Source organism: Lemur catta, chromosome 21 (genome assembly GCF_020740605.2).
Source record: "Lemur catta isolate mLemCat1 chromosome 21, mLemCat1.pri, whole genome shotgun sequence".
In the NCBI taxonomy this organism is placed as follows: Eukaryota; Metazoa; Chordata; class Mammalia; order Primates; family Lemuridae; genus Lemur; species Lemur catta.
In genome coordinates this window covers 14,182,401-14,205,090 of record NC_059148.1, presented here as the reverse complement: position 1 = coordinate 14,205,090, position 22,690 = coordinate 14,182,401, and the positions used below count along the sequence as shown (strand labels likewise).

The 22,690-nt window shown below is 38.3% G+C and overlaps 1 protein-coding gene across 2 annotated transcripts in view; it reads left to right on the top strand.

Moving 5' to 3' along the window:
• The first annotated feature begins 21,829 nt into the window (after positions 1 to 21,829).
• PITPNB (phosphatidylinositol transfer protein beta) overlaps positions 21,830 to 22,690 on the top strand; it is a 63,172-nt gene continuing 62,311 nt past the window's right edge. The window contains exon 1 of one of the 2 annotated variants that reach the window (XM_045534369.1): positions 21,830 to 21,966. In XM_045534369.1, coding sequence (XP_045390325.1) covers positions 21,947 to 21,966 — 20 coding nt within the window. In that variant the 5' untranslated portion in view covers positions 21,830 to 21,946. The remainder of the gene's footprint in view (positions 21,967 to 22,690) is intronic. The other variant, XM_045534370.1, reaches the window with a different exon arrangement.

Below are 22,690 nucleotides of genomic sequence, written 5' to 3'. Positions count from 1 at the left end.
GCTCAGGAGTTTGAGGTTGCTGTGAGCTGTGATGACGCCACTGCAACTCTAGCTGGGGTGACAGAATATGACTCTGTCTCAAAAAAAAAAAAAAAAAAATCTTGAAAGCAGCTGGAGGAACAAAACACATTAATACACAGGGAAGAATGAAGGATTCAAAGTGTCTTCTGATTCTCATCAGAAACAACAAAAGTCAGAAGACAATGGAACATCTTTAAAGTCCTAAAAGAATAGAAAAAATTAACCCAGAATTTTATATCCAGTAAAAATATCCCTCACGAATTAAGGTAAAATAAAGATATTTTTAGATAAAAGAAAACAAAGAAAATTCATTGTCAACAGACCTGCATTAGAAGAAATGCTAAAGCAAGCCCTACAGGCAGAAGGCAAAGGATACCAGGCAGAAAAGCAGAACTTTACAAAGAGATGAGGAGGACCACCAATGGTAAATATGGGGGTAAATATAATTGTCATTTCCTACCCCCATTAATTTCATTAAAATACACATGAATATAAAAGCAAAAATTATAACATCGTATAATGGAGGTTCATCACATTTCTAGATATATTCTGTTAATAGTCATACCATAAAGGACAGGGGAATGGCATAAATGAACCAATATGGTTGAAAGTTTCTCATATTTTATATGCTGTGGTACATAAAATCTTAACATTAAGTAGATTATGAATAAGTTTATACATTTTAATTCCTATACTAACCACCTTAAAAAACACAGAAGAGTTAGAAAGCAGAAACAGAACAAAAAACAAAGGAGATGAACAACAAAACCAACTAAATCAAACCACATCAATACTTACATTAACGATCAGTAGATTAAACATTTAAAAAGCAAAGGTTGTCAGAAAGAACCAAAAAAAAAAAAAAAAAAAGAAAGAAAGAAAGAAAGAAAGAAAGAAAAAAGAAAAAACACCCAGCTAGGATGCTATATTTAAGAGATGCAATTTAAATACAAAGATACAAATAGAATGTAAATGCACCATTCCAAAACACAAAAGTATGAAGGAGATGAGTCAAGTGGCTATAATTAATATCAGATAATAAGGACCTCACAACAAAAAATATTACTAGAGATAGAGAAAAACATTTCATAATAACAACAGGTTCAATTCACCTGGAAGATGTAGCAACCATAAATATGTGTGTGTTTGTGTGTATGTATATATGTAAAAAAAAAATAACAATTGGAAATTAAAAGAAAATACCATTTATGATAACATTTAAAAACATAAAATGCTTAGGAATAAATTTAATAAAACATGTTTCAGACCTTTATAGTGAAAAGTATAAAATGCTGCCAAGAGATATCAAAGATGACCTAAAAAATTGGAGATATACTGGATTGGAAACCTCAATATTGTTAAGAGGTCAATTCTCCCCATACTGATTAACAGATTTAATGCAATCCCACTCAAAATCCCAGCAGGTTTGTTTTTATAGAAATTAACAAGCTCTTTCCAAAATTTATATGGAAATGGATAGCCAAAATAATTTTTAAAAATAACCAAAACAGAAGACTGATTTTAAGATTTACTATAAACTTACAGTAAGCAAAGCTATTATTTGGCATAAGAACAGACATACAGATGAAACTGAAACAACTGAGTATACAAAGAACAAAATGAGCCTCAATCCTTACCTTGTACCATGGGTAAAAATTAACTTGAAAGGGACTGAAGATCTAAATAAAACAATTGAAACTACAAAAGTTCTAGAAGAAAATGTAAGAGAAAAAAAATCTTTGCAATTTTGAGGTTGGAAAAAATTTCTTAGGACATAAAACAGCAGAACCATAAGATCTAAAAAATTGATAAATTGGACTTCGTCAGAAGTAAAGGCTTTTGCTTCTTAAAAAACACCATTAAGTAAATGATATATGAAGTAAATTATACATGTATCAAAGAACTCACATCCAGAATACACTACAACTCTTACAACTCAAGAAGACAAATAACCCAACTTAAAAAATGAAAGATTTGCACAGATAAACTTCACAAATGAAGATATATGAATGTCCAAAAAGCACATTAATCATCAGAAATATTAAAATTAAAACCACAATGAGATACCATTACCCATCCATCAGAATGGTTAAAATTAACAAGATTTGAGAATACCAAACTTTATGAGTTTATGAAGTGACCGGAATTCTCATGCACTTTTGATGGGAGCGTAAAACAGCACAACCACTGTTGAAAACTATCTGGCAGTTTCTTATTATCAGCAATTTCACATCTAGGTATACAAACACAATAGAAATGAGTACAAATGTCACTAAAAGACAAATAGCATTATTTGTAATAGTCAAAAACTGGAAACAACTCAAATAACTATTAACATTAAAGTGGATAAATAGTGGCATATTTCCATAAGAATAAACTGCTGTGGATGAAGCTTACACTGCGAATGGACCTCACGTAGTGCTGAGCAAAAGAAGCCAGGCACAAAAGAATGCTTATTTTATCATTCCATTTCATGTAAAAGTTCAAAATAAGGAAAAACTAATCTACAATAACATAAGATGAAATACTGATTAACTCTGGATGGTAAATACTAGCGGCTACAAAGAGGACTTCTGGGATTCTGGTAATGCTCTTTTATCTATGTACTTTACTCTTTTATTATTGAAAATGTACTAAGTATATACTTATGATTTTTGCACTTTTCTGTATGCATGTTATATTTCAATAAAAACTTTCCATTTAAAAATTAGAGAGGAAAGATGTTATCACCTACAAGGACCAGGAATTAGATGATTTCAACAAGAGCTGTAAGACAGAACAATGGTATCTTAAATATGCTCAGAGAAAACAAATCTCAACCTAGAATTCTATACCGAAGCATTTTTTAATAATGAAGACAAAATGAGACATTTTCAGACCCAAAAAAAAGACCCCAAAACTCATAATTTATCATAACCAACTTACACTCATTAAGGTAAACTTCAGAATATGAATTTCAAGCAAAAGTAAAATTACCCAAAATGGAAGGGCTGAAATGCTAAAGAGAATGGTAAGCAAATATATTGATAAATATGTGAGCAAATGTAAATAAATATTTATTGTATAAAACAGGCACAAAAATGTTTGATTTGTAAGAAAAAAACAGGATGGAACCAATATATAATCCAGTATATTGTTCAAACTCTTATTCAAAGTTAGAGCATTATAAGGTCCTTGTCTTGTTTATGAGGATAAAAATATTGTTTAAACTTTAAACATGCATGTTATAAAAGGTAGGATAATGATTGAAAGCATGTAAAAAAGCACATGGATTCAAAGAAAGTAGATAAGCAAAACTGGACAAGGTGGGGCAGGGAACCTCTTAAATCCAAAAGATAGTAAGGATGGGAAAAAGGAATACATGGGATGGACACAAAATTGTAGAAATAAAACCACAGTAAATAAAAGAGACAAATGCACCAGTTAAAAGAATATCAAGGGCCAGGCGCGGTGGCTCACGCCTGTAATCCTAGCACTCTGGGAGGCCGAGGCGGGTAGATCGCTCGAGGTCAGGAGTTCGAAAAGAGCGAGACCTCGTCTCTACTAAAAAATAGAAAGAAATCATCTGGCCAACTAAAAATATATATAGAAAAAATTAGCCGGGCATGGTGGCGCATGCCTGTAGTCCCAGCTACTCGGGAGGCTGAGGCAGTAGGATCGCTTAAGCCCAGGAGTTTGAGGTTGCTGTGAGCTAGGCTGATGCCACGGCACTCACTCTAGCCCGGGCAACAAAGCGAGACTCTGTCTCAAAAAAAAAAAAAAAAAAAGAATATCAAGATGTATAAAAAAAAATCAGAAAATCAATGTTAAACATACAAATAATCTGGTTATAATCTGTTAACAAGAGCCACACTTAGAACATAAGGTAAAGATGAAAGTCAGGGAATGGAAAACAATAACACTTACAGGAGAAATATGATATCTTTGGATTTGCTTTAAAAATATATCTCCCAAAAAAATAAATTGGAGAGGGAGAATAAACAAGAATTCCAAATTGATAATTGCTAAAGATAGGTGATGGACACATGGGAATTCATTATACTCTTCCAACTACATATGATAAAATTGGTGTTATAATAATAATCAAGTTTAAAAAAGACACAGAGATATTCCAGGAGAACACTGACCCAAAATAACTTCCTACTGTTATCTGAATATTGGATGTAAGGTAAAAGCGTATCTAAAGAGGCATGATATATGATATCAATTCATCTGAAAGAGAAAAAAGTTCTACTTTTTGTGCATCTAATAGCATAGCCTCAGAAGCACATGGCAAAAAAATGGAATAAGGAGAATAAAAACCACATCAATCACCATATTGGGAAATTTTAACATATCTCTTTCAAGTTATTGTTATCAAGTACACACCAAAAAAATCACTAAGGAGGTAGAAGAGTTGGACACAATTAATAATCTTGACCTAACAGTCACAGATAAAGCACTTCATTCAAAGGCTAGAGCAAACAGATTTTTCAAAAACAGAAATATTTAACATGTCATAGATACAGAGAGCCTGGAAAAAACTGATATATGTCAAAGTTAGCATATGTGTCAGAGGATTGACTTCAATAAATGGTGCTAAGACTATTTATTATACATGTGAAAAAAAAGTAAAAAAAAAAAGACAAAAAAAAAAAAAACTGGATCCCTACACATAACACAAAAACTAAGTCCAGGTAGATTAGAGACCCAAATTTAAAACGCAAAACTTAAAACTTTTAGAATATAAAATATTGGCGTCAGGACAGATAAGTCTATTATTTTTTAAATAGCTTAATCTATAATAATTCAAGATGTGAACCCTGGGGGAAGAGGCATGAAACAGGATGGAGGAAGGTGGAATCAGGTTCACGAGGGCTTCAACTTTACTAGCAACATTTTAGTTCTTAGCTGGTAGGCACACAGATGTTCACTATGTTAGTCTTTTACCTCTCTTCTTATGTCAGAAGTATTTTATATGGAATTCTTAAATGTGAAAAAAAAAGAGAACAAATACTCATCTATAGTGCTACAAAATACACTATGGCAACAGTTCATGCATGAGGTTAAGGTTAGGGTACAATGGATTAGATGGTACCCATGCAAATAGAAAAGAAGAGGATATGAGAAACTTGACAAAGAAAATCCTAATTAGAAGGTAGAGGAAGTGGGAGTAATTAAGAACACCTCTTCAGATATGGAACCTAAGACAATGAGTAGAACACCACCCTGTGTACAGTGCCTACTATATGTTAACATGCTTAAAAAATTTTCCATTTAATCTTGTAAGACCCTTTAAAATATATATTATTACTATATCAAAGATAAGGCTCAGATAGTATAAATGATGCAGCCAGTTTTCCTAGCTCCAAAGTCAGTATTCTTCCCAACACTGTGTAACATGCTGGCATTAACAGACATAATCCTGAGGGGAAGCTAATACACATGCGCATATGGGGATGACCATCAGTCTTTAAAAGATGTTTGCATACAACAAAAATTATATGGTTTTTGAGTCCAGTAGTGGTAACTGCCTCACCCAGATCTAGTCACAGAACCAGTATCAATCAAATAGTCAAAAGATTATGGATGTTATTCAACCCAGCATAGTTCTGCACGAAAAAAAATTTAAAAACTTCTCAAGCTACTATTTTTTTTTTTTTTTTTTTTTTTTTTTTTTTTTTTTGAGACAGAGTGTCACTTTGTTGCCTGGGCTAGAGTGAGTGCCGTGGCATCAGCCTAGCTCACAGCAACCTCAGACTCCTGGGCTTAAGCGATCCTACTGCCTCAGCCTCCCTAGTAGCTGGGACTACAGGCATGAGCCACCATGCCCGGCTAATTTTTTTGTATATATATTTTTTAGTTGGCCAGATAATTTCTTTCTATTTTTAGTAGAGACGGGGTCTCACTCTTGCTCAGGCTGGTCTCGAACTCCTGACCTCGAGCGATCCACCCGCCTCGGCCTCCCAGAGCTAGGATTACAGGCGTGAGCCACCGCGCCCGGCCTTCAAGCTACTATTTTTTTTTTTTTTGAGACAGAGTCTCACTTTGTTGACCGGGCTAGAGTGAGTGTTGTGGCGTCAGCCTAGTTCACAGCAACCTCAGACTCCTGGGCTTAAGCGATCCTACTGCCTCAGCCTCCCGAGTAGCTGGGACTACAGGCATGTGCCACCATGCCCAGCTAATTTTTTCTATATATATTTTTTAGTTGGCCAGATAATTTCTTTCTTTCTATTTTTGGCAGAGACGGGGGTCTCGCTCTTGCTGAGGCTGGTCTCGAACTCCTGACCTCGAGCAATCCACCCGCCTCGGCCTCCCAGAGTGCTAGGATTACAGGCGTGAGCCACCACGCCCGGCCTCAAGCTACTATTTTAAATATTATCTGTCCCCTGTTGCAAAGCACTACCTGAATTTCATGATGAAGCAACTTTCTGCCATAAAATATGAAATGGGGAAAATTCAACATCCACTTCAGAAATTTCCTTCAACAAAATACTTCCTTCAATAAAATATTGAGTGATTTGCGTTCTTTTTTGTGGATGTCTGCCTATGTGACTAAGTATCATCAGTATCTAGAATACAGGAGGGCCTCATAAATATTTCCTAAATGCAAATATGAAAACGCAAATGAGGAAACATTACGGCTGGTCTCCCTGCCCTCATATAAGCTCACCAAGATTCTCAGGTGATTCTAAGTGGGGGTGGGGGAGGTCCACTCTTCTAGATTGGGAAAACCTGAAGCAAGTATTTCCCACGCCCTTTACAGCTTTTAAAATCCTATGATTTTAAGTCAGGATATTTCAAAATATACATTTAAATAATTTAGCAACAAAAATTGATATCCTTTAAATCATAAAAGTAATGAAACTGAAAATTTATAGAATTTTGTGGAAGAGAACCGTAAGCAGGATGGGGAGGGAGAAATCCAAAAGACAGTTCGTTAGAAGAAACCAAGATTCTCAGTGTTGAGGAAAGGAGATGAAGAGGTTAAGTATTAATAAAAATGACATAGTCTAACTACAGTTAGAAGTTAGTATAAATTAGTATGAAAGTATAAATTCATAACATACTTTATCTTTTAAAAAGCTATTTTATATTATTTATATTATAATCTATAGGCTTAGATATTCCATTATTTATATATAACTCTAACGGAATATGTTAAATATCATATTTAGATGATATATAAATTTTACAGTTGACTCTTGAACAATGCAGGGGTTAGGGGTGCTGACCTCCACACACAGTTGAAAATCCATATGAAACTTTTGACTCCCCCAAAACTTAACTACTAACAGCCTACTGCTGACCAGAAGCCTTACTGATAACATAAACAGTCAACACATTTTGTATGCTGTATGTATTATATACTGTACTTTTAAGCTACAGGGTAAAAATTTTAAGGAAATAATAAGGAAGAGAAAATACATTTACAGTCCTGTATTTATCAATACCATAAGTTTTTTCTCTGTTTACAAGAGGAATCGTATGTCTGAAGTAGTGGGCAACCACAGCTGTAGACCCCACTCTCCGGTACCTATCAAGCAATTCAACTTTTCCTTGTAATGTCCTAAGTTTTTTCTGGGCTTCTTGGGAGCACTTTCAGCATCACTGGTAGCACTTCGTATGGGTCCCATGGTGTTATTCAAGGTTTAAGGTATTGCACTAAACACCATAAAAAAATACACAGGAACTGTGAGAAATAACTTTTTACAGCTATGCAATTTACTGGAAAGGATTGGCACCACGGCAAGTTTTAAGCGCACACTCACAACACTTGAGCTCACTGCTACAGCAACAGGAGGTGGCTGTGAAATTATTACAGTAGTACAGCATGCACTACAGTTATCTTTATGCAGTGATAATTTAATACTGCATCTTTACATTTACATTTCTCTCAACTGCAGATGGTGTCATGTGTGGTCTTTGTGTGCATTTCTACAATGGATCTGTGTATATTTTAGGGTAGTAAATAACAGACTAGTATCATATATTTTACGCATTCACAACATACCAAACTCTTTACTTTTCTCAATATTTCTAGGCTGCACAGTTTGTTTGTGATCTTAGAAGTTATCTCAAATCTCCAAAAAAATTTCCAATATATTTATTTGAAAAAATTCACATAAAAGTGGACCTAAACAGTTCAAATCCATGTTGGTCAAGGGTCAACTGTGTTTACATAATATATTAAGTGTTCATGTCTTATTCATATGATTTTTGTATGTATGCATTATCTGTATATTTCAGTGTACAAAATTTTTTAGCGCTAGCTACTAAAAAGGCCTAAAAATAATGACAAACCCAGAAGTCATGACATACCTTGGATAAGATTGTGTTGTTGAAGTACAATTAATGTTTGCCACTAAAAGAAACAAAGGTTAGCAAAATGGCATATTTCAGTCTGGAGAAACAGAAAACGTGTAAGAACAGCCTTTTGATGCTGCATCTTGTCATACCAAGAAGCTATCAAAGACTACTAGGAACATCTCAAAAGGACTCAGGAGACAATTTGAAGAGATGTGACTGGCCAAAGATAGGAGAGTCTGAGCAGTGATAAGAACAGTAAGTGAAATAGACATCAGTACTTCAAATCTGTTGACATCAACAAATAAGAAATAGTAAATGATCACTTTTTGAGGACAATAGGAAACTAATTCTCATTTTGAGAACTGGCAAATAATGGGACAAAAATAAAGGGTTTATTCTCCCTTTCCTATATAACTGCAGTGCTAAAGGACCAGTTTTCTCTTTATAGAAGTATTCTAGCCAATTAATCAAGAAATGACTAAACAGGAATACCATGGTTTTCTAGTTCCTAAATAAATGAATAAAGTTAAGGATTTAGCAGTAAAAGCTGCTATCACAACAAAAAGAAACAACATACAATACGTGTGTCTTGATGGAAGAATACATTGCCTCTTACGAAGTTAAGTCTGCCAAAAATATTACAACCGAACCTGGTCAAGCCTGTAAATCTAACAGCAGCAAAATCCAGACTGCAGAAAATTCTATAGGTCAAACAGCCCAATTTCCTCAACAAGTTGTAGGGGGGTAGGGGACAGGGAGAACAGGATTTACACATAGACTAAAAGAAACAAAAATTAAATTACAGAGTTTGGGGGATTCACACTAGGGTGATCAAAAGTGTGAAGAAAACCTAGGAAGTGATTCCCATAAAAGTCAAGAAAGCAGTTACTTTTAGCGAAGAGGGAGTAGTGACCACAACAGGGTACACGGAGGACTTGCGGGGAGACTGACAAAGTTCTATTTCTTGACCTGGTGGAAATAACTGTTGTTCTCCCTGTAGTAACTAATTTGTTTTGTGTAATTTTTGTATCTATATCATATTATACAATATAAATGTTTTAAAAAAATGTTTGAAAACACTTATGTTGGAAGAGTTGGGGAAATGGGTACTCTCACACATTGTTGGTATTAGTGTAAACTGGTACAGTCCATAAAGGACAATTACGCAAAATCTGTAAAAGCTACAAATGTACATACCCCTTGACTTAACACATTGAAATGATCTATGTAAAAGGTTACCTATTGCAGGACTCTTAAAATAGCAACTTCTGGATACAACCTAAGTGGCTACCAATAGGAGACAAATTATAGTGTATGTATACAATGGAATATAGACACTAACAAAAACGAAGCAGCCCAAAGCAATCAACAGATTTAATGCAACCCCTATCAAAATCCCAACAGCAGTTTTGTGCAGAAATAGAAAACCCATTCTAAAATTCATATGGAATCTCAAGGAACCCCGCATAATCAAAACAATCTTGGAAAAGAACAAAGTTGAAAGTTTCACATTTCCTGATTTCAAAACTTATTACAAAGCTACAGTAATCAAAATAGTGTGGTATTGGCATGAACACATAGAGACCAACAGAACAGGACAGACAGTCCAGAAATTAACCGTTGCCTATATGGTCAAATAATTTTTGACAAGGGTGCCAAAACCATTCAATGGGGAAGGAACAGTCTTTAACAAATGGTGCTGCAAAAACTGATCTCCACATGCAAAAGAATGAAGTTGGGTTCTTACCTAACACTATATACAAACATTGACTCAAAATGGATCAAAAGCCTAAATCTATGACATTGGATTTGGCCATAATTTCTTGGGTATGACACCAAAGGACAGGCAACAAAAAACAGACATACTGGATTTTATAAAAATTAAAAAATCAATATCGAGTAAAAAGGCAACTCAAAGAATGGGAGAAAATATTTGCAAATAATGTATCTGACAAGGGATTAATATCCAGAATAGAGAATTCTTAGAGCTCAACAATAAAAAAACTTGATTAAAAATGGGCAAAGGTCTTGAAAAGACATTTCTCCAAAGATAATGCAAATGGCCAAAAATCACATGAAAACATTTGGGAAATACAAAACTATGACGATTTACCACCTCATACCCATTAGGATGGCTGCTGTCAAAAAAACAGAAATAAAAAGTGTTGGCAAGGATGTGGAGTAATCAGAACCCCTGCAATGCTGACAGGAATGTAAAATGGTACAGCCATTGGGGAAAACAGTGTGGCAGTTCCTCAAAAAACTACAAACAGAATTATTATATGATCCAGCAATTCCACTTCTGGATATATACCCAAGAATTGAAAGCAGGGTCTCAAACAGATATTTGTACACCCATGTTTGTAGCAGCATTATTCACAATAGCTAAATCGTTAAAGCAACCCAAGTGCCCATCGATGGATAAAAGGATAAGCAAAATGTGGTATATACATACAACACAGCATTACTCAACCTTAAAACGGAGATATTCTGCAAAATGCTACAATATAGATGAAGCTGGAGGACACTACGCTAAGTGAAATAAGCCAGTCACAAAAAGACAAATACTGTATAATTCCACTTATATGAAATACTCAGTGATCAAAATCATAGAGGTAAATAGTAGAATGGTGATCACCCAGGGCTGGGGGTAGGGTGGATGGGGGATTATTGTTTAATGGGTACAGAATTTCTGTTTTTGGAGACAGATAGGGTCATGGTTGTGCAACATTATGAATATAATTAACACCACTGAATTGTACACTTAAAATGGTTAAGATGGTAAATTTTGTTAGGTATATTTTACCACAAAAAAAAAGTGGAAAAAAATGAAGCAGCTTTTGCATATCAATATATAAAGTTCTCTATGCTGAAGTGTGTTGTGGCAATATAGTTAAGTCTGGAACTGTGTTTTCCAAAATCCCCTTCCCTATATGGTTCTGAGTTAGATTCGGCCACCAGGAATTTGCACAAGATTTAGAAGGTAGAAGTAAAGCAGCAACCATTATTCAGTGAAGATTTCGGGATTCAGATACAGTGATGAACACACACAAAGGTACCTGGAGGGCTTCAGGCTGTCTATACTCTTCTATTTCAGTCCAGCTCTTCTTCCTGAAAGCATCCCTGCCGAACTACTATCAGCAGCTCCAGGGTCACTATAAAATCCTTGGTGGCAGATCCAGAGGAGTAACGACACATAGGCAACAGTCTCTCACAGACCTTGCCCTCTTTGCAGTCTCACTTTAGTAGCTGGATGTGTTTGGTTTGTCAGATTTTACTACAAGCTCTAACTTGTCCACCAGACTAGTCTTTCAGAAAGTGACTCCTTTTCTCACTGTCCAACTTTCCCTTCTGAACCTTTATTTTCCCAGCAACCCCTACAATTGTGTAAAGGCCAATTCATTTGATAAATGCCATGTCATCCATAACACAGTAGTAGCTCCACTTCTCTGAGTGAATTCATACATTCCCCAAGAAAAAAAGCAGGATGCAGAATGGTGTGTACACTGCAATTTATGTTTTGTTTTGTTTTTTAAAAGAGAAGGACAAATAAAATATATTTGTTTATGTATGCAAAATCTCCAGAAAAATACAAAAAAATTGGTAACATTGGCTTTTGGAGATGTCAGCACAGAAACAGAAGGGAGATATCACTGTACACTCTTTTACACAATTTGAATCATGAAACATGATTTGCATCACCTACTCAAAAATAAATGTTTGCAGAAAACCTCTCTTGGGTGAAAATAATGATATATCTTACATAGAGATCATCTTTATTTTAAGCCAGCTAATTAATAAGCCATTAGTTTACCATTTGAAATTAAAATAAGCACTATTCATAAATATCTCTCATCTTCACAATTTAAATTGTCTCAACTATCAAGCAAACCTATCTTAAAATCACAGCTGACAAATGTGAAATAAAAAACATAAAACATGATCAGCTAATGTCTACTCTAAAAATGCAGGGATGACTCAACTTCAGAAAATCTACTAATAGAATATATCACATCAACAGAACAAAGAAAAAACATGGTGATCTCAACAGATAAAGAAGCATTTCACAAAATTCAATACCAAACAATGACAAAAACTCTTAAACTAGGAAAAGAATACCCATAATGTAATAAAGAACAGCTACTGGGTTGGGCTCACTGGCTCACATCTGTAATCCTAGCACTTTGGGAGGTCAAGGCAGGAAGATCACTTGAGGTCAGGAGTTTGAGACCAGCCTGAGCAACGTAGCAAGACCCTGTCTCTACAAAAAGTTGTTTTAAAAAAGTAATGGCTTTTATCGCAAAGTCCCCAAACAACAAAATGATGGCATGGATGCAGAGACAGAAACACTCATACACTGCTGGTGGGTATGCAAACTAGTACAACCTCTATGGAAAGTAGTTTGGAGATACCTCAAGGAACTAAAAGTAGACCTACCATTTGATCCAGCAATCCCGCTACTGGGTATTTACCCAAAGGAAAAAAAAATTTTTCTAAAAAAACCACCTGCACTTGAATGTCTATAGCACCACAATTCACAATTGCAAAGATGTGGAAACCCAACTGCCTGTCAACACATGAGTGGATTAATAAAATGTGGCATATGTATATCATGTAGTACTCCTCAGCCATAAAAAAAATGTGAACTAATACTTCTTGCATTTACCTGGATGAAACTGGAGACCATTCTTTTAAGTGAAGTATCACAAGAACGGAAAAACAAACACCACATTTACTCACCATGAAATTGGAACTAATCGATCAACACCTATGTGCACATATGGAAATAACATTCACTGGAAATCAAGCACATGGCGGGGGAGGAGGGGATGGGTAAATTCACACTTAATGGGTGCAATGCACGCTATCTGGGGGAAGGGCACACTTATGGCTTTGACTCAAATGGTACAAGGGCAATTTATGTAACCTATAATACTCTGAAATTAAAAAAAGATTCAATATTGTTAAGGTGTGAATTCCCTTATTTTACAGATTGAATGAAATATCCATAAATACTCCATCAGGCTTCTTTTGGTGCAAATTAACAAGATTATTATTATTTTTTTTTTAGAGACAGGGTCTTACTCTGTCTCCCAGGCTGGAGTGCATCAGCATGATGACAGCTCACTGCAGCCTCAAACTCCTGGGCTTCAAGCAATCTTGCTTCAGCCTCCCAAGCTGGGACTACAGGCATGTGTCACCACACTAGGCTAATTTTTAAATTCTTTGTAAAGATGGGGTCTATGTTGCCCAGGCTTGTCTTCGACTCCTAGGCTCAAGCTATCCTCTGCCTTGGCCTCCCAAAGTAGTGGGATTACAGGCATGAGCCACCTTGCCCAGCCTAAATTATTTTAAATGATTACAGAAATGCAACAACGAAAACAAAGCAAAACAAAAAAAGCTAGAAGAGCCAAAACAATTTTGAAAATGTAGAAATTGGGAGGAATTAGACCACCTAACTGCAAGATTTAATGTATAGCTATAGTAATCAACAGTAATCAAAGCAGTGTGGTATTAGCATAATGATAAATGTACTGGCTAATGGAACAGAATTCAGAAATAGACCCACGTACATATGGTCAACTGATTTTAGACAAATGAGTAAAGGAAGAGTCTTTTTAGTTACTGGGGCTACAACTCGATATCCATATACAAAAAAATCAATCTTGATTCTTACATCACACATACACAAAAACTTACTTGAAATGGATCACAGACCTAAGTGTAAAAGCTGAAAGTTTAAAACTTCTAGAAGAAAACATAGTAAAATAAAGATATTTGTGTCTTGGATATAGGCAAAGATTTCTTAGAACACAAAAAGCATGAATCATAAAAGAGAAAAACTGATAAATTAGACTTCATCAGAATTTAAAACTTCTGCTGTTTGAAATTACCATTAAAATGAAAAAAAGGCAAACTGCTGACTGGGAGAAAATACTCATAAGATACATCTGAGAAAGGACTTAAATCTAGAATATACAAAGAAGTCTTACAAATCAGTAATAAAACTTGAAGATGGGAAAAAGATCTGAACAGACATGACAAAAGATGATGCACAAATGACCAATAAGTACATGAAGAAATGCTTAACATCATTAGTCTTCAGGGAAATTCAAGTTAAACTACAGGGTGTCCCAAAAGTTGCCATACTTAAGGGAAGATAGGAAATTGTAACTAAATATACATTTACAAAATATTCATTGCAGATTTATACAAAATATTCTCTATGTGTTGGTCACCTCTTTCTACACACACGAACTCTTCTCTCCCACTCATGGTGAACACGTTCCAAGATATCTGTTGTTATGCAAGTAACTGCATTTCAAATGCATTCCTGTAAATAACCCACAATTCTAATCTTTAGTTTGTACACCAAGGACTTTAAGTGGCCCCACAGGCTATTCCATGGGGCTGTGGCAACCAATCCATGAACTGGAAACTGTTGATCCAACCATCACTGTACCCTGATATCAGAATGAGGTGGTGCCCTGGTGTGTTGTAAATAAGATGGAAACTCTCCATCTTAAGACAGACGGCACTGTTATCCTGTAGCATGTTTAAGTAAAGGTCGGCAGTAAGATTTGTGTCAAAGAAAACAGGTCCAACAATTCTGTTGCCCCATATCCTGCACCACGCCATCACTTTTCCAGTACCTCGCATTTCTGACAGACTCGTCCAGTTTGGGTCGCTATCACTGCAGTAAGGCAGGTTTTGGTGATTGACTTCTCCGTTGACATAAAAATTGGCTTCATCAGTAAAGAGGATCTTGGCTGTGAAGTTTGTCTTCGCCCGGTTTGTTTGGAGCCCATTCACAAAACTCAAGCCTCTTATCTGGGTCCTCTTCACTAAGATGGTGTAGCATTTGCGTTTTGTACGGATGCTATTTTTCATAACGCACTGGACATGCGGTTTCTGCAGATAATTGTCGTATGTTTTGCAGATTCCTTGCAAGTGCTGCCAGTACCTCGACAGTGGTGCCTTTGTCAGTGGATGTCCGTGGACGTCCACTTCTCTTGATCCACAACACTTCCAGTTTTCTTGAACTTCTCAATAAGTTTGGCAACGGTGTTGTGTGTAATGTGCTTGCCATGCTTCCCGTTAAAGTCCACTGCAACCTTGCAACAGCTCCCCGAAGGAGCCATCAGGATCATTTCAATACGATCTTCTTTTGACAGTGGCATTCTTTTAGGGCAAGTGTCCCCAACCAATGGTGAGTTTTATAATTATTTCATTATATATTACAGTGTAATAATAATAAAGTGCACGATAAATGTAATGCGCTTGAATCATCCCAAAACCATTCCCCCTCACTCCCCAGTCCGTGGAAAAACTGTCTTCCACAAAAACAGTCCCTGGTGCCAAAAATGTTGGGGACCGCTATTTTAGGGTATCTGAAAGAATGAAAAAAAATATATAAAAATATTAAAAACAAAATGTAAAATGAGAGTTTATTTTTCCTATGTATGGAGACTTTTGAAACACATTGTACAATGAGATTCCACAACATTTTCACCAGAATGGCTAAAATGTGTTGATGAGGATATGGTGTAACTGGACTCTCATACATTGCTAGTGGGAATGTAAAATAGTACAACCACTTAAAAAATTGATGTAGTAGTTTCTCCTATAGTTAAACACATGTACAGGATATTAGAGAAGGCATAAAGGCCTGGGTTAAGGGACTGTGAGAAAGCTGGAAATCTGGCAGTCCTGCAAACAGGACTTGGGACATGAATGTTTATCAGTTGGCTGCACACAGCAGGCTTTGGAATGTATGGAAGCGTGACTGATGTTGGGTCCTTGCCCTTTACAGCCTTAAGGAACAACAAGGAAATAAAAAGACAATTATAAATTTAATGCATATGGTAAATAGACTTGTTTAGAACAATGTGCTTACTGTATGACACCAAAGATTTATCTATACGTTCTGTACTGCAAACACATAGGCCTTTCCCTACCATCAATACGGAGATTCAGAGACGTTCCAGAGCTCTTTGAAAGGAAAAGAGTCTCTCCTCCTCCTTCAGCCTGAGATCACGGTCTGGAGCATTCTTTGTTGTGCCATGACACTTGTACGCTGGATGATCTCTACAACATACAGTTACCTTATAATCCAAAAGAAATTTTCCCAATAAAAATGAAAACATACCCACAGAAAAACTTCTACACAGTCATAGCAGATTTACTACGACCAAACACTGAAAAGAACTCAAAAGTCCACCAACAAATTCTGGTATATATCCATACAAAGGAATACCACTGAGCAACAAAAAGGACTGAATTACACACATTGATGAATCTCAAAAACATAATGAAGGAACATTACACTGAATGAAGAATATACTGAAAGAAGATACCAAAAAACAAGATTTCTCCTCTATAAAACAGAGACAACACCACCACCTATGTCATATGCTGTTGAGATGAGTAAATAGGTAGGTTTTGTTCATGTGAAACACTTATGTCTTGCCTGGCCTATAATAAAAACTCAAAAAATGTTAGCAAGATAAAATTTTCTTAAAGATAAATAACTCTACACAACAGAGTCACTATATACCAGTGGTTCTCAACTTACGGCAATTTTGCCCACCAGGGGACAGCGGACAACGTTTGGGAAACATTTCTGATTGTCATGATTAGAGGGCTGCTACGGGCATCTAGCAAATAGAGGTAAGTGATGTTGCTAAACATCCTACATGGCACAGAATAGCTTCCACAAACAACCAAGAATTATCTGACCCCAAATGTCAACACAACAGAGGTTGGGAAACTCAGATACAAACAAAGTGATAGAACAATCCACAGACGGAAAGGAATATATTCAAAGTACTAAAGAAAATTGAATTCAGATCCAGAATATGTAAATATATACGTGTGTGTGTGTATCCTGCAAGTCAAAAAATAAAAAACAAGACCAATAGGAAAAAGAGGAAAGAATAATATGGCAGTAAACATGAAAAAATCCTTACCCTGGAGGAAACGCAAACTGTATACATGAGATAGCACTTTAAAACCAATAACGTAGCAAAATATAAAAATTCTGACAATACTAGATGTTGGTGAGGACACAGAAGAACAGAAATCTGTATTATGCACTCCAGGGAAAAGGTGAATTATCACAGCCCATATGAAAACAGGTATGAATGCACATATGCATTCTTATTTACGCATTAGAATAACAGTCATCAAAGATAGCAGTTACCTCTACGGATTTACATCTTAAATTACTGTTCCTGTTCTATAGAAGCTTTTAAATGGTTCCCATTCAGTGCATACCTATTACACATCAGGTCATGTGTAGCACAGGTACTTTATATACTTCATCTTTTATTTCTTAGAACAAATCTGTTGTAGATGTAGATACTAGTAGTCCTCTTTTAGATGCATAAATTGAGGTCTCTGAGAGATTAAGTAATTTTTCTCAGGGTTCAGACTAGCAAGTGGCAGAGCCAGGATTCAGACCCAGGTCTTTACTCCAAAGCCCAACTCTGTCTCTCCTGCAACAGCACAACATTTTGATCTGTCTAGATGTTTAACAAAATTAAAGCATTCTTGGGAATATTTCTAGTTTTCATAGACATATTCTGAATCATTTTGGAATGGAGTAAACAAAAAAGAAACCGGATGGCAAAATGCAGAGTTAAGCAAGGCAAATGAAAGAAAAATGTACATAGACATGAAGTTATGTGCATAATTTCACTGGTTCACAAATTCCCTGGAGCCCTACCAAAAGGCCTTTGGACCCCAGGTTAAGAACCCTTACCTTAGCTGCCAGGAGGGAGGCTAAGTTCAATTATTATATTTAAAGCAATGGTCCCCAACCTTTTTGGCACTAGGGACCGGTTTCATGGAAGACAATCTTTCCACAGCCCCGGGGTTGGGTGGAGGGTATGGTTTTCAAGGTGATTCAAGCACATTACATTTACTGTGCACTTTACTTCTATTATTACATTGTAATATATGATGAAATAATTATACAACTCACCATAATGCAGAATTTAATACTGCCATTGATCTGACAGGAGGCAGCACTCAGGCGGCGATGCAAGCGATGGGGAGCAGCTGTAAATACAGATGAAGCTTTGCTGCTTGCTGCTGATCACCTTGGGCTGTGCAGGCCGGTTCCTAACAGCCCACGCACTGATGCCAGCCCGCAGCCCAGGGGTTGGGGACCACAAATTTAAAGAACTGTTCAAACTTCTTTGTTTAATCAGAGTTGTGCTATATTAACCAGTGCATAAAATGAGTGTTTCAACACTGCTTGTGCTCAGAAATCTTTTGGTTTGCTTCAGTAAAATCTACCATCATTCATGCTGTAATGAGCTCTTTGCCCCAGAACTACATACAAGAGAAGTAATGAAATTCGAGGTTATATAAGGCTGGGAAAATTAGTTTAATTCAACTGGACATTTTGTGCATAAAAGTTACCTTTGTTGAGAATCGAAAGTTAGAACAAACAAGAGACATCAGGCTTATAATGAGGTTGGATCTTTTTGATATCTAGACACAATTACTAATAAGTTATATTACACTTTATATCCGTATTTACAAAAATGCACCACAGGGTTCATCTTTAGTTGTAATATAAGAAAGTATCATACAACGGAGATATTAATCCATTAGTCTTTTTTTCCACGAGTATTAGTCTTTTTCCTTATATGTCCTTCTTTCTCATTCTGAGTGTTGGTTCACGTCTTTCCAACTTTCCAGTTCCCCTCATAATTCTTTCATTCTGCCATTTTTATCCTTTAAGTAGAAGTACTGCAGGATATCGTTTCATTTTGTAGGTTTCATGTTTTCTACCCACCTAATTTTGAATTACTGTATTTTCTTTCTCTCAACAAATATAAACTGGTTACTTTCTTAATCTATCCTGTTTCTCAACTCAATCTTTTGATGATGACAAAGATTTTCTGCTTGATCAAACTTCAGTCAGGCCTAGGCTTATCTGTGCATTTACTGGTAAAATCCAGTTTTAGCAAGCACCCCTCATCTTTGCTATTTGATCACCCTTGATATCTGATCAGGTTCCTCATCCTCCGCCCTCTCCCAGATCATGTCTGATCACGTCTTCAGCAAGAATTCTGTTAGGTCACTTTAGCCAGAATCTCCCTTACCCCTGCTTTCTTCTTAGTAATTTTCCAACCACTGATTCCCCCGCTCCCTTGCTTCTTGGCTATAAATTCCCACTTGCCCATGCTGTTTTCTGAGTAGAGCCCAATCTCTCTCCCCTGCAGCAAAATCCCATTTGCAGGGGTTCCTACAGCTACTGTGAAGGTCCTAAATAAAGTCTTCCTTACCAAACTTTTACAAGTACCATTGAAATAATTTTCTTCTTTAACCATAGGAAAGCCAGACACTTTATACCGCATACTGGTTCAGAGGTATGCGCCATCCAGCCCACTGTCTTATTTATTTTATAAACATTTGAGTAACATGAGCAAGAACTATGCTATGCAGACAATGGAATTAGTGAACACTTGTGGGAAGACTTCAAAAGTTCGAGAAATGATCTGAAACGTCCCAATTTTTCTTAATGACTGATAAAGCATGTAATAAATTTATCCACGTTTAAAAAGTTATTTATACTTTCAACAAGCACATCATTTGGGGAGAGACTGCAACATGTAACAACCATTATACAAACCTGGCAACTAATCTTAGTATTACCTCCTTGGATTTTAAAGAACACCTCCTAGCTCTAGTATACTGGTGCATAGTATGCACATCTATAGTTTCTTTATTTTCGTCTCTAAACATCTAGATTTTGATAATTTCCTTCTTTCCATTAAAAAAAAGAGAACAATTATTTGTCATAAAGATTGTCTGCATGCCCCAACTTTTTTACTTTTATCTAGAAAATCAGTGTTAACAGAAGACCAGACTTCGGCTCTGCAAACAGGCTGGGTAATTTTTGCACAAGTCACTTAACTTAGCTACCTGAATCTCAGTTTTCCCCTTTCTAAAGCAAGCTAAAATACTATCTCATACTGTTTTCTAAAGGTGAATAAAGCATCTCCATTACCCAGCACAGTACTTGGCATAAAACAGGTGTCCACCCAAAGCAAGGGATTCTCTGCTTCCGAATTCCTCGAAAGAGCGAGCATGTATTTCCTTACATCCCTGCCCTCACAAAAACGAGCACCACAATTCACATACAGCATAAACTCAATGACTCCCAGACACTGCCATAGGAAGAAGTTTTAGCATTTTGGTGGACATTTTGCTTCCATTACTTTTTTTGAGGCGGCCCAAACTCTGCAGTTGTATTCCAGTGTAAGATATACAAGAGGCTCATACAGAAGAGTTTTAATGATATTTTTATTCTTTTAATTAACCTTTAAACAGCTTTCCATGGTTTGTATAGAATGTCAATTGTGATCTAATTGGTCCCAGCTTATTTTCCTCCCTAAGCTGTTCTAGCCACACCTGCCCTCTAGCTGCTCCCTAAATACCCTAAACTTATTCCAGCCTCGAAGCCTGTTTTCCTCTAACTAGAATGCCCCTCTCCCATCTTCACAGGCTGGGCTCTAACATCTTCCATTTTCACTGCTCAAACACGGCCTACTGAGACTGCCCTTCTCTTGCTACATTTGCCTCCATTGCTCTATTTTACTCACATCATAGCACTTATCACTACCCTCAAATTCTGTTTCCAGGCGAATTATCACCTCCTCTAGACTGTGAGCTTCTTGAGGACAGGAACTAGGTCTATTTTATGCCTAGGCGTATCCCTGTTGCCTAGACCTGTACCTGGCATAGAGTAAGACAGTGACCCCTGGGCTAGGAACTCATTCCAAGTCCACGTTTTGGCTTTGAAGCCGGTGGGCATTCACTGCGACGGCGCTAATGTCCTCCCAGAACGGACCCCTTCTCTGGGTCTCATGGGCAAGCGCCTCTTTTCCCCAAAGGGGACTTCGTCAGGAGTACTGGACGCGCACCCTGTCGAGTCACGTATGAGACTCTGGATTCTCGGGTGGGTTTGGGCGCGGGGAAACTCGGGTGGCCACAGCTGCCGGCCCTAGGAAGCTGAGCGCCGGCCAGGCGGCTGCACTCACGGGGCTCCTGGAACCTCCACCAGGGCCGTGCTTCGGGCGGATACATCCTCCTGCGGAGTCTGAGCTAACAGGGCCCGGAGGGAAACAGAACCCGCCAGAACTCTCTAATACGGACTTCGCGAATGAGGCGTCGGTCAAGAAGGTTGGCCCGTTCTCACAGCAGCGACACAGAGACGAGAACTCGTCACCGCTACACCAGGGAACCAACTACAAAACTCACCGGAAAGCGTAGGCTGCACAGACGCCCCGAGGGACTTCGGCTGGAGGGAGGAGCCCTTGGACGCTGACGAACGTCCGCGCGCGCTGAGGTTGCGCAGCCGCAGTAGAAGCCGCACGTGCTCCAGGGGGCCGCGCAGCCGCAGTAGAGGCCTCTTGTGCCCAGGGTGGGGCGCGGAACTGGGCGGAGCTAGACCGCCTCGCGCGCTGACGCAACGGGTCGCGGCGGAAGAGTGCAGGCGCGCAGGCGCGGCGATGGCTCCCGGGGTAGGGGGGCGGGGCCGCGCAGACGCCCTGAGAAGCGGTAGCGGCGGCGGCGGCGGCGGTGGTAGAGGCGGCAGCTGTGAGGGGGTTCCGGGAAAATGGTGCTGATTAAGGAATTGTGAGTGGGTCTGTGGGCGCGAGCGAGGCTCCGCGACGGCGGTGGGGGCAGATTTGTTGATTGAGAAGTGGCAGAATATTCCTAAGGCGGAGGGAGCCCCGGGCCAGCCGTTCCTTTTGCGCGCCCCCTCCCCCCGGCACGCGCCCCCGGCCCACCCGAGGCCCCTCCGCTGGGCGCTGCCCGACCCTCCAGGCTCGGCCGTGGTAACACGGCGGCACTCTGTCCCCAGGCGCAGGCGGCTGGGTCCAGGCCCGAGCGCATGGCTGAGGAAGGCGCGGCCGTGAGTTTCCGCTGGGACCCGCCTTCTCAGCAACCCTCCACCTCCTGTCTGGGTTTAGGCCGGTTGGTGGGACGGAGCTGTGGTCCGAGGGTGGGGGAGACGCGTTGGGTCTGACCGTGATTTGTTGTCCGGGGTGGAGCCTCCTTGTAACCCGCGGGAGATGGGTTTGTCAGGTGAAGGCAGCCTTGGTGTCAGGACTCGAGGTGGGACGTTGGCGCCCTGAAGTTCGTGCAGGAGTCCGGAGTCTAGGAAACCTGCAGTCTCCTCTGGGCTTCTCAGAGGACTTCACGGGAGAGCCATCTCTGCTCCGAGTCTTAGTTTCCGCATCTTTTAAGATGAGGTGACACTTTGGGCTCCACCCACTTCACTGAGTTAAAGTGAGGAGTTAACACATGTTCTGTCAAATGGAGGGGTTTCCAGGTGCATCAGACTGGCCAAGTGATT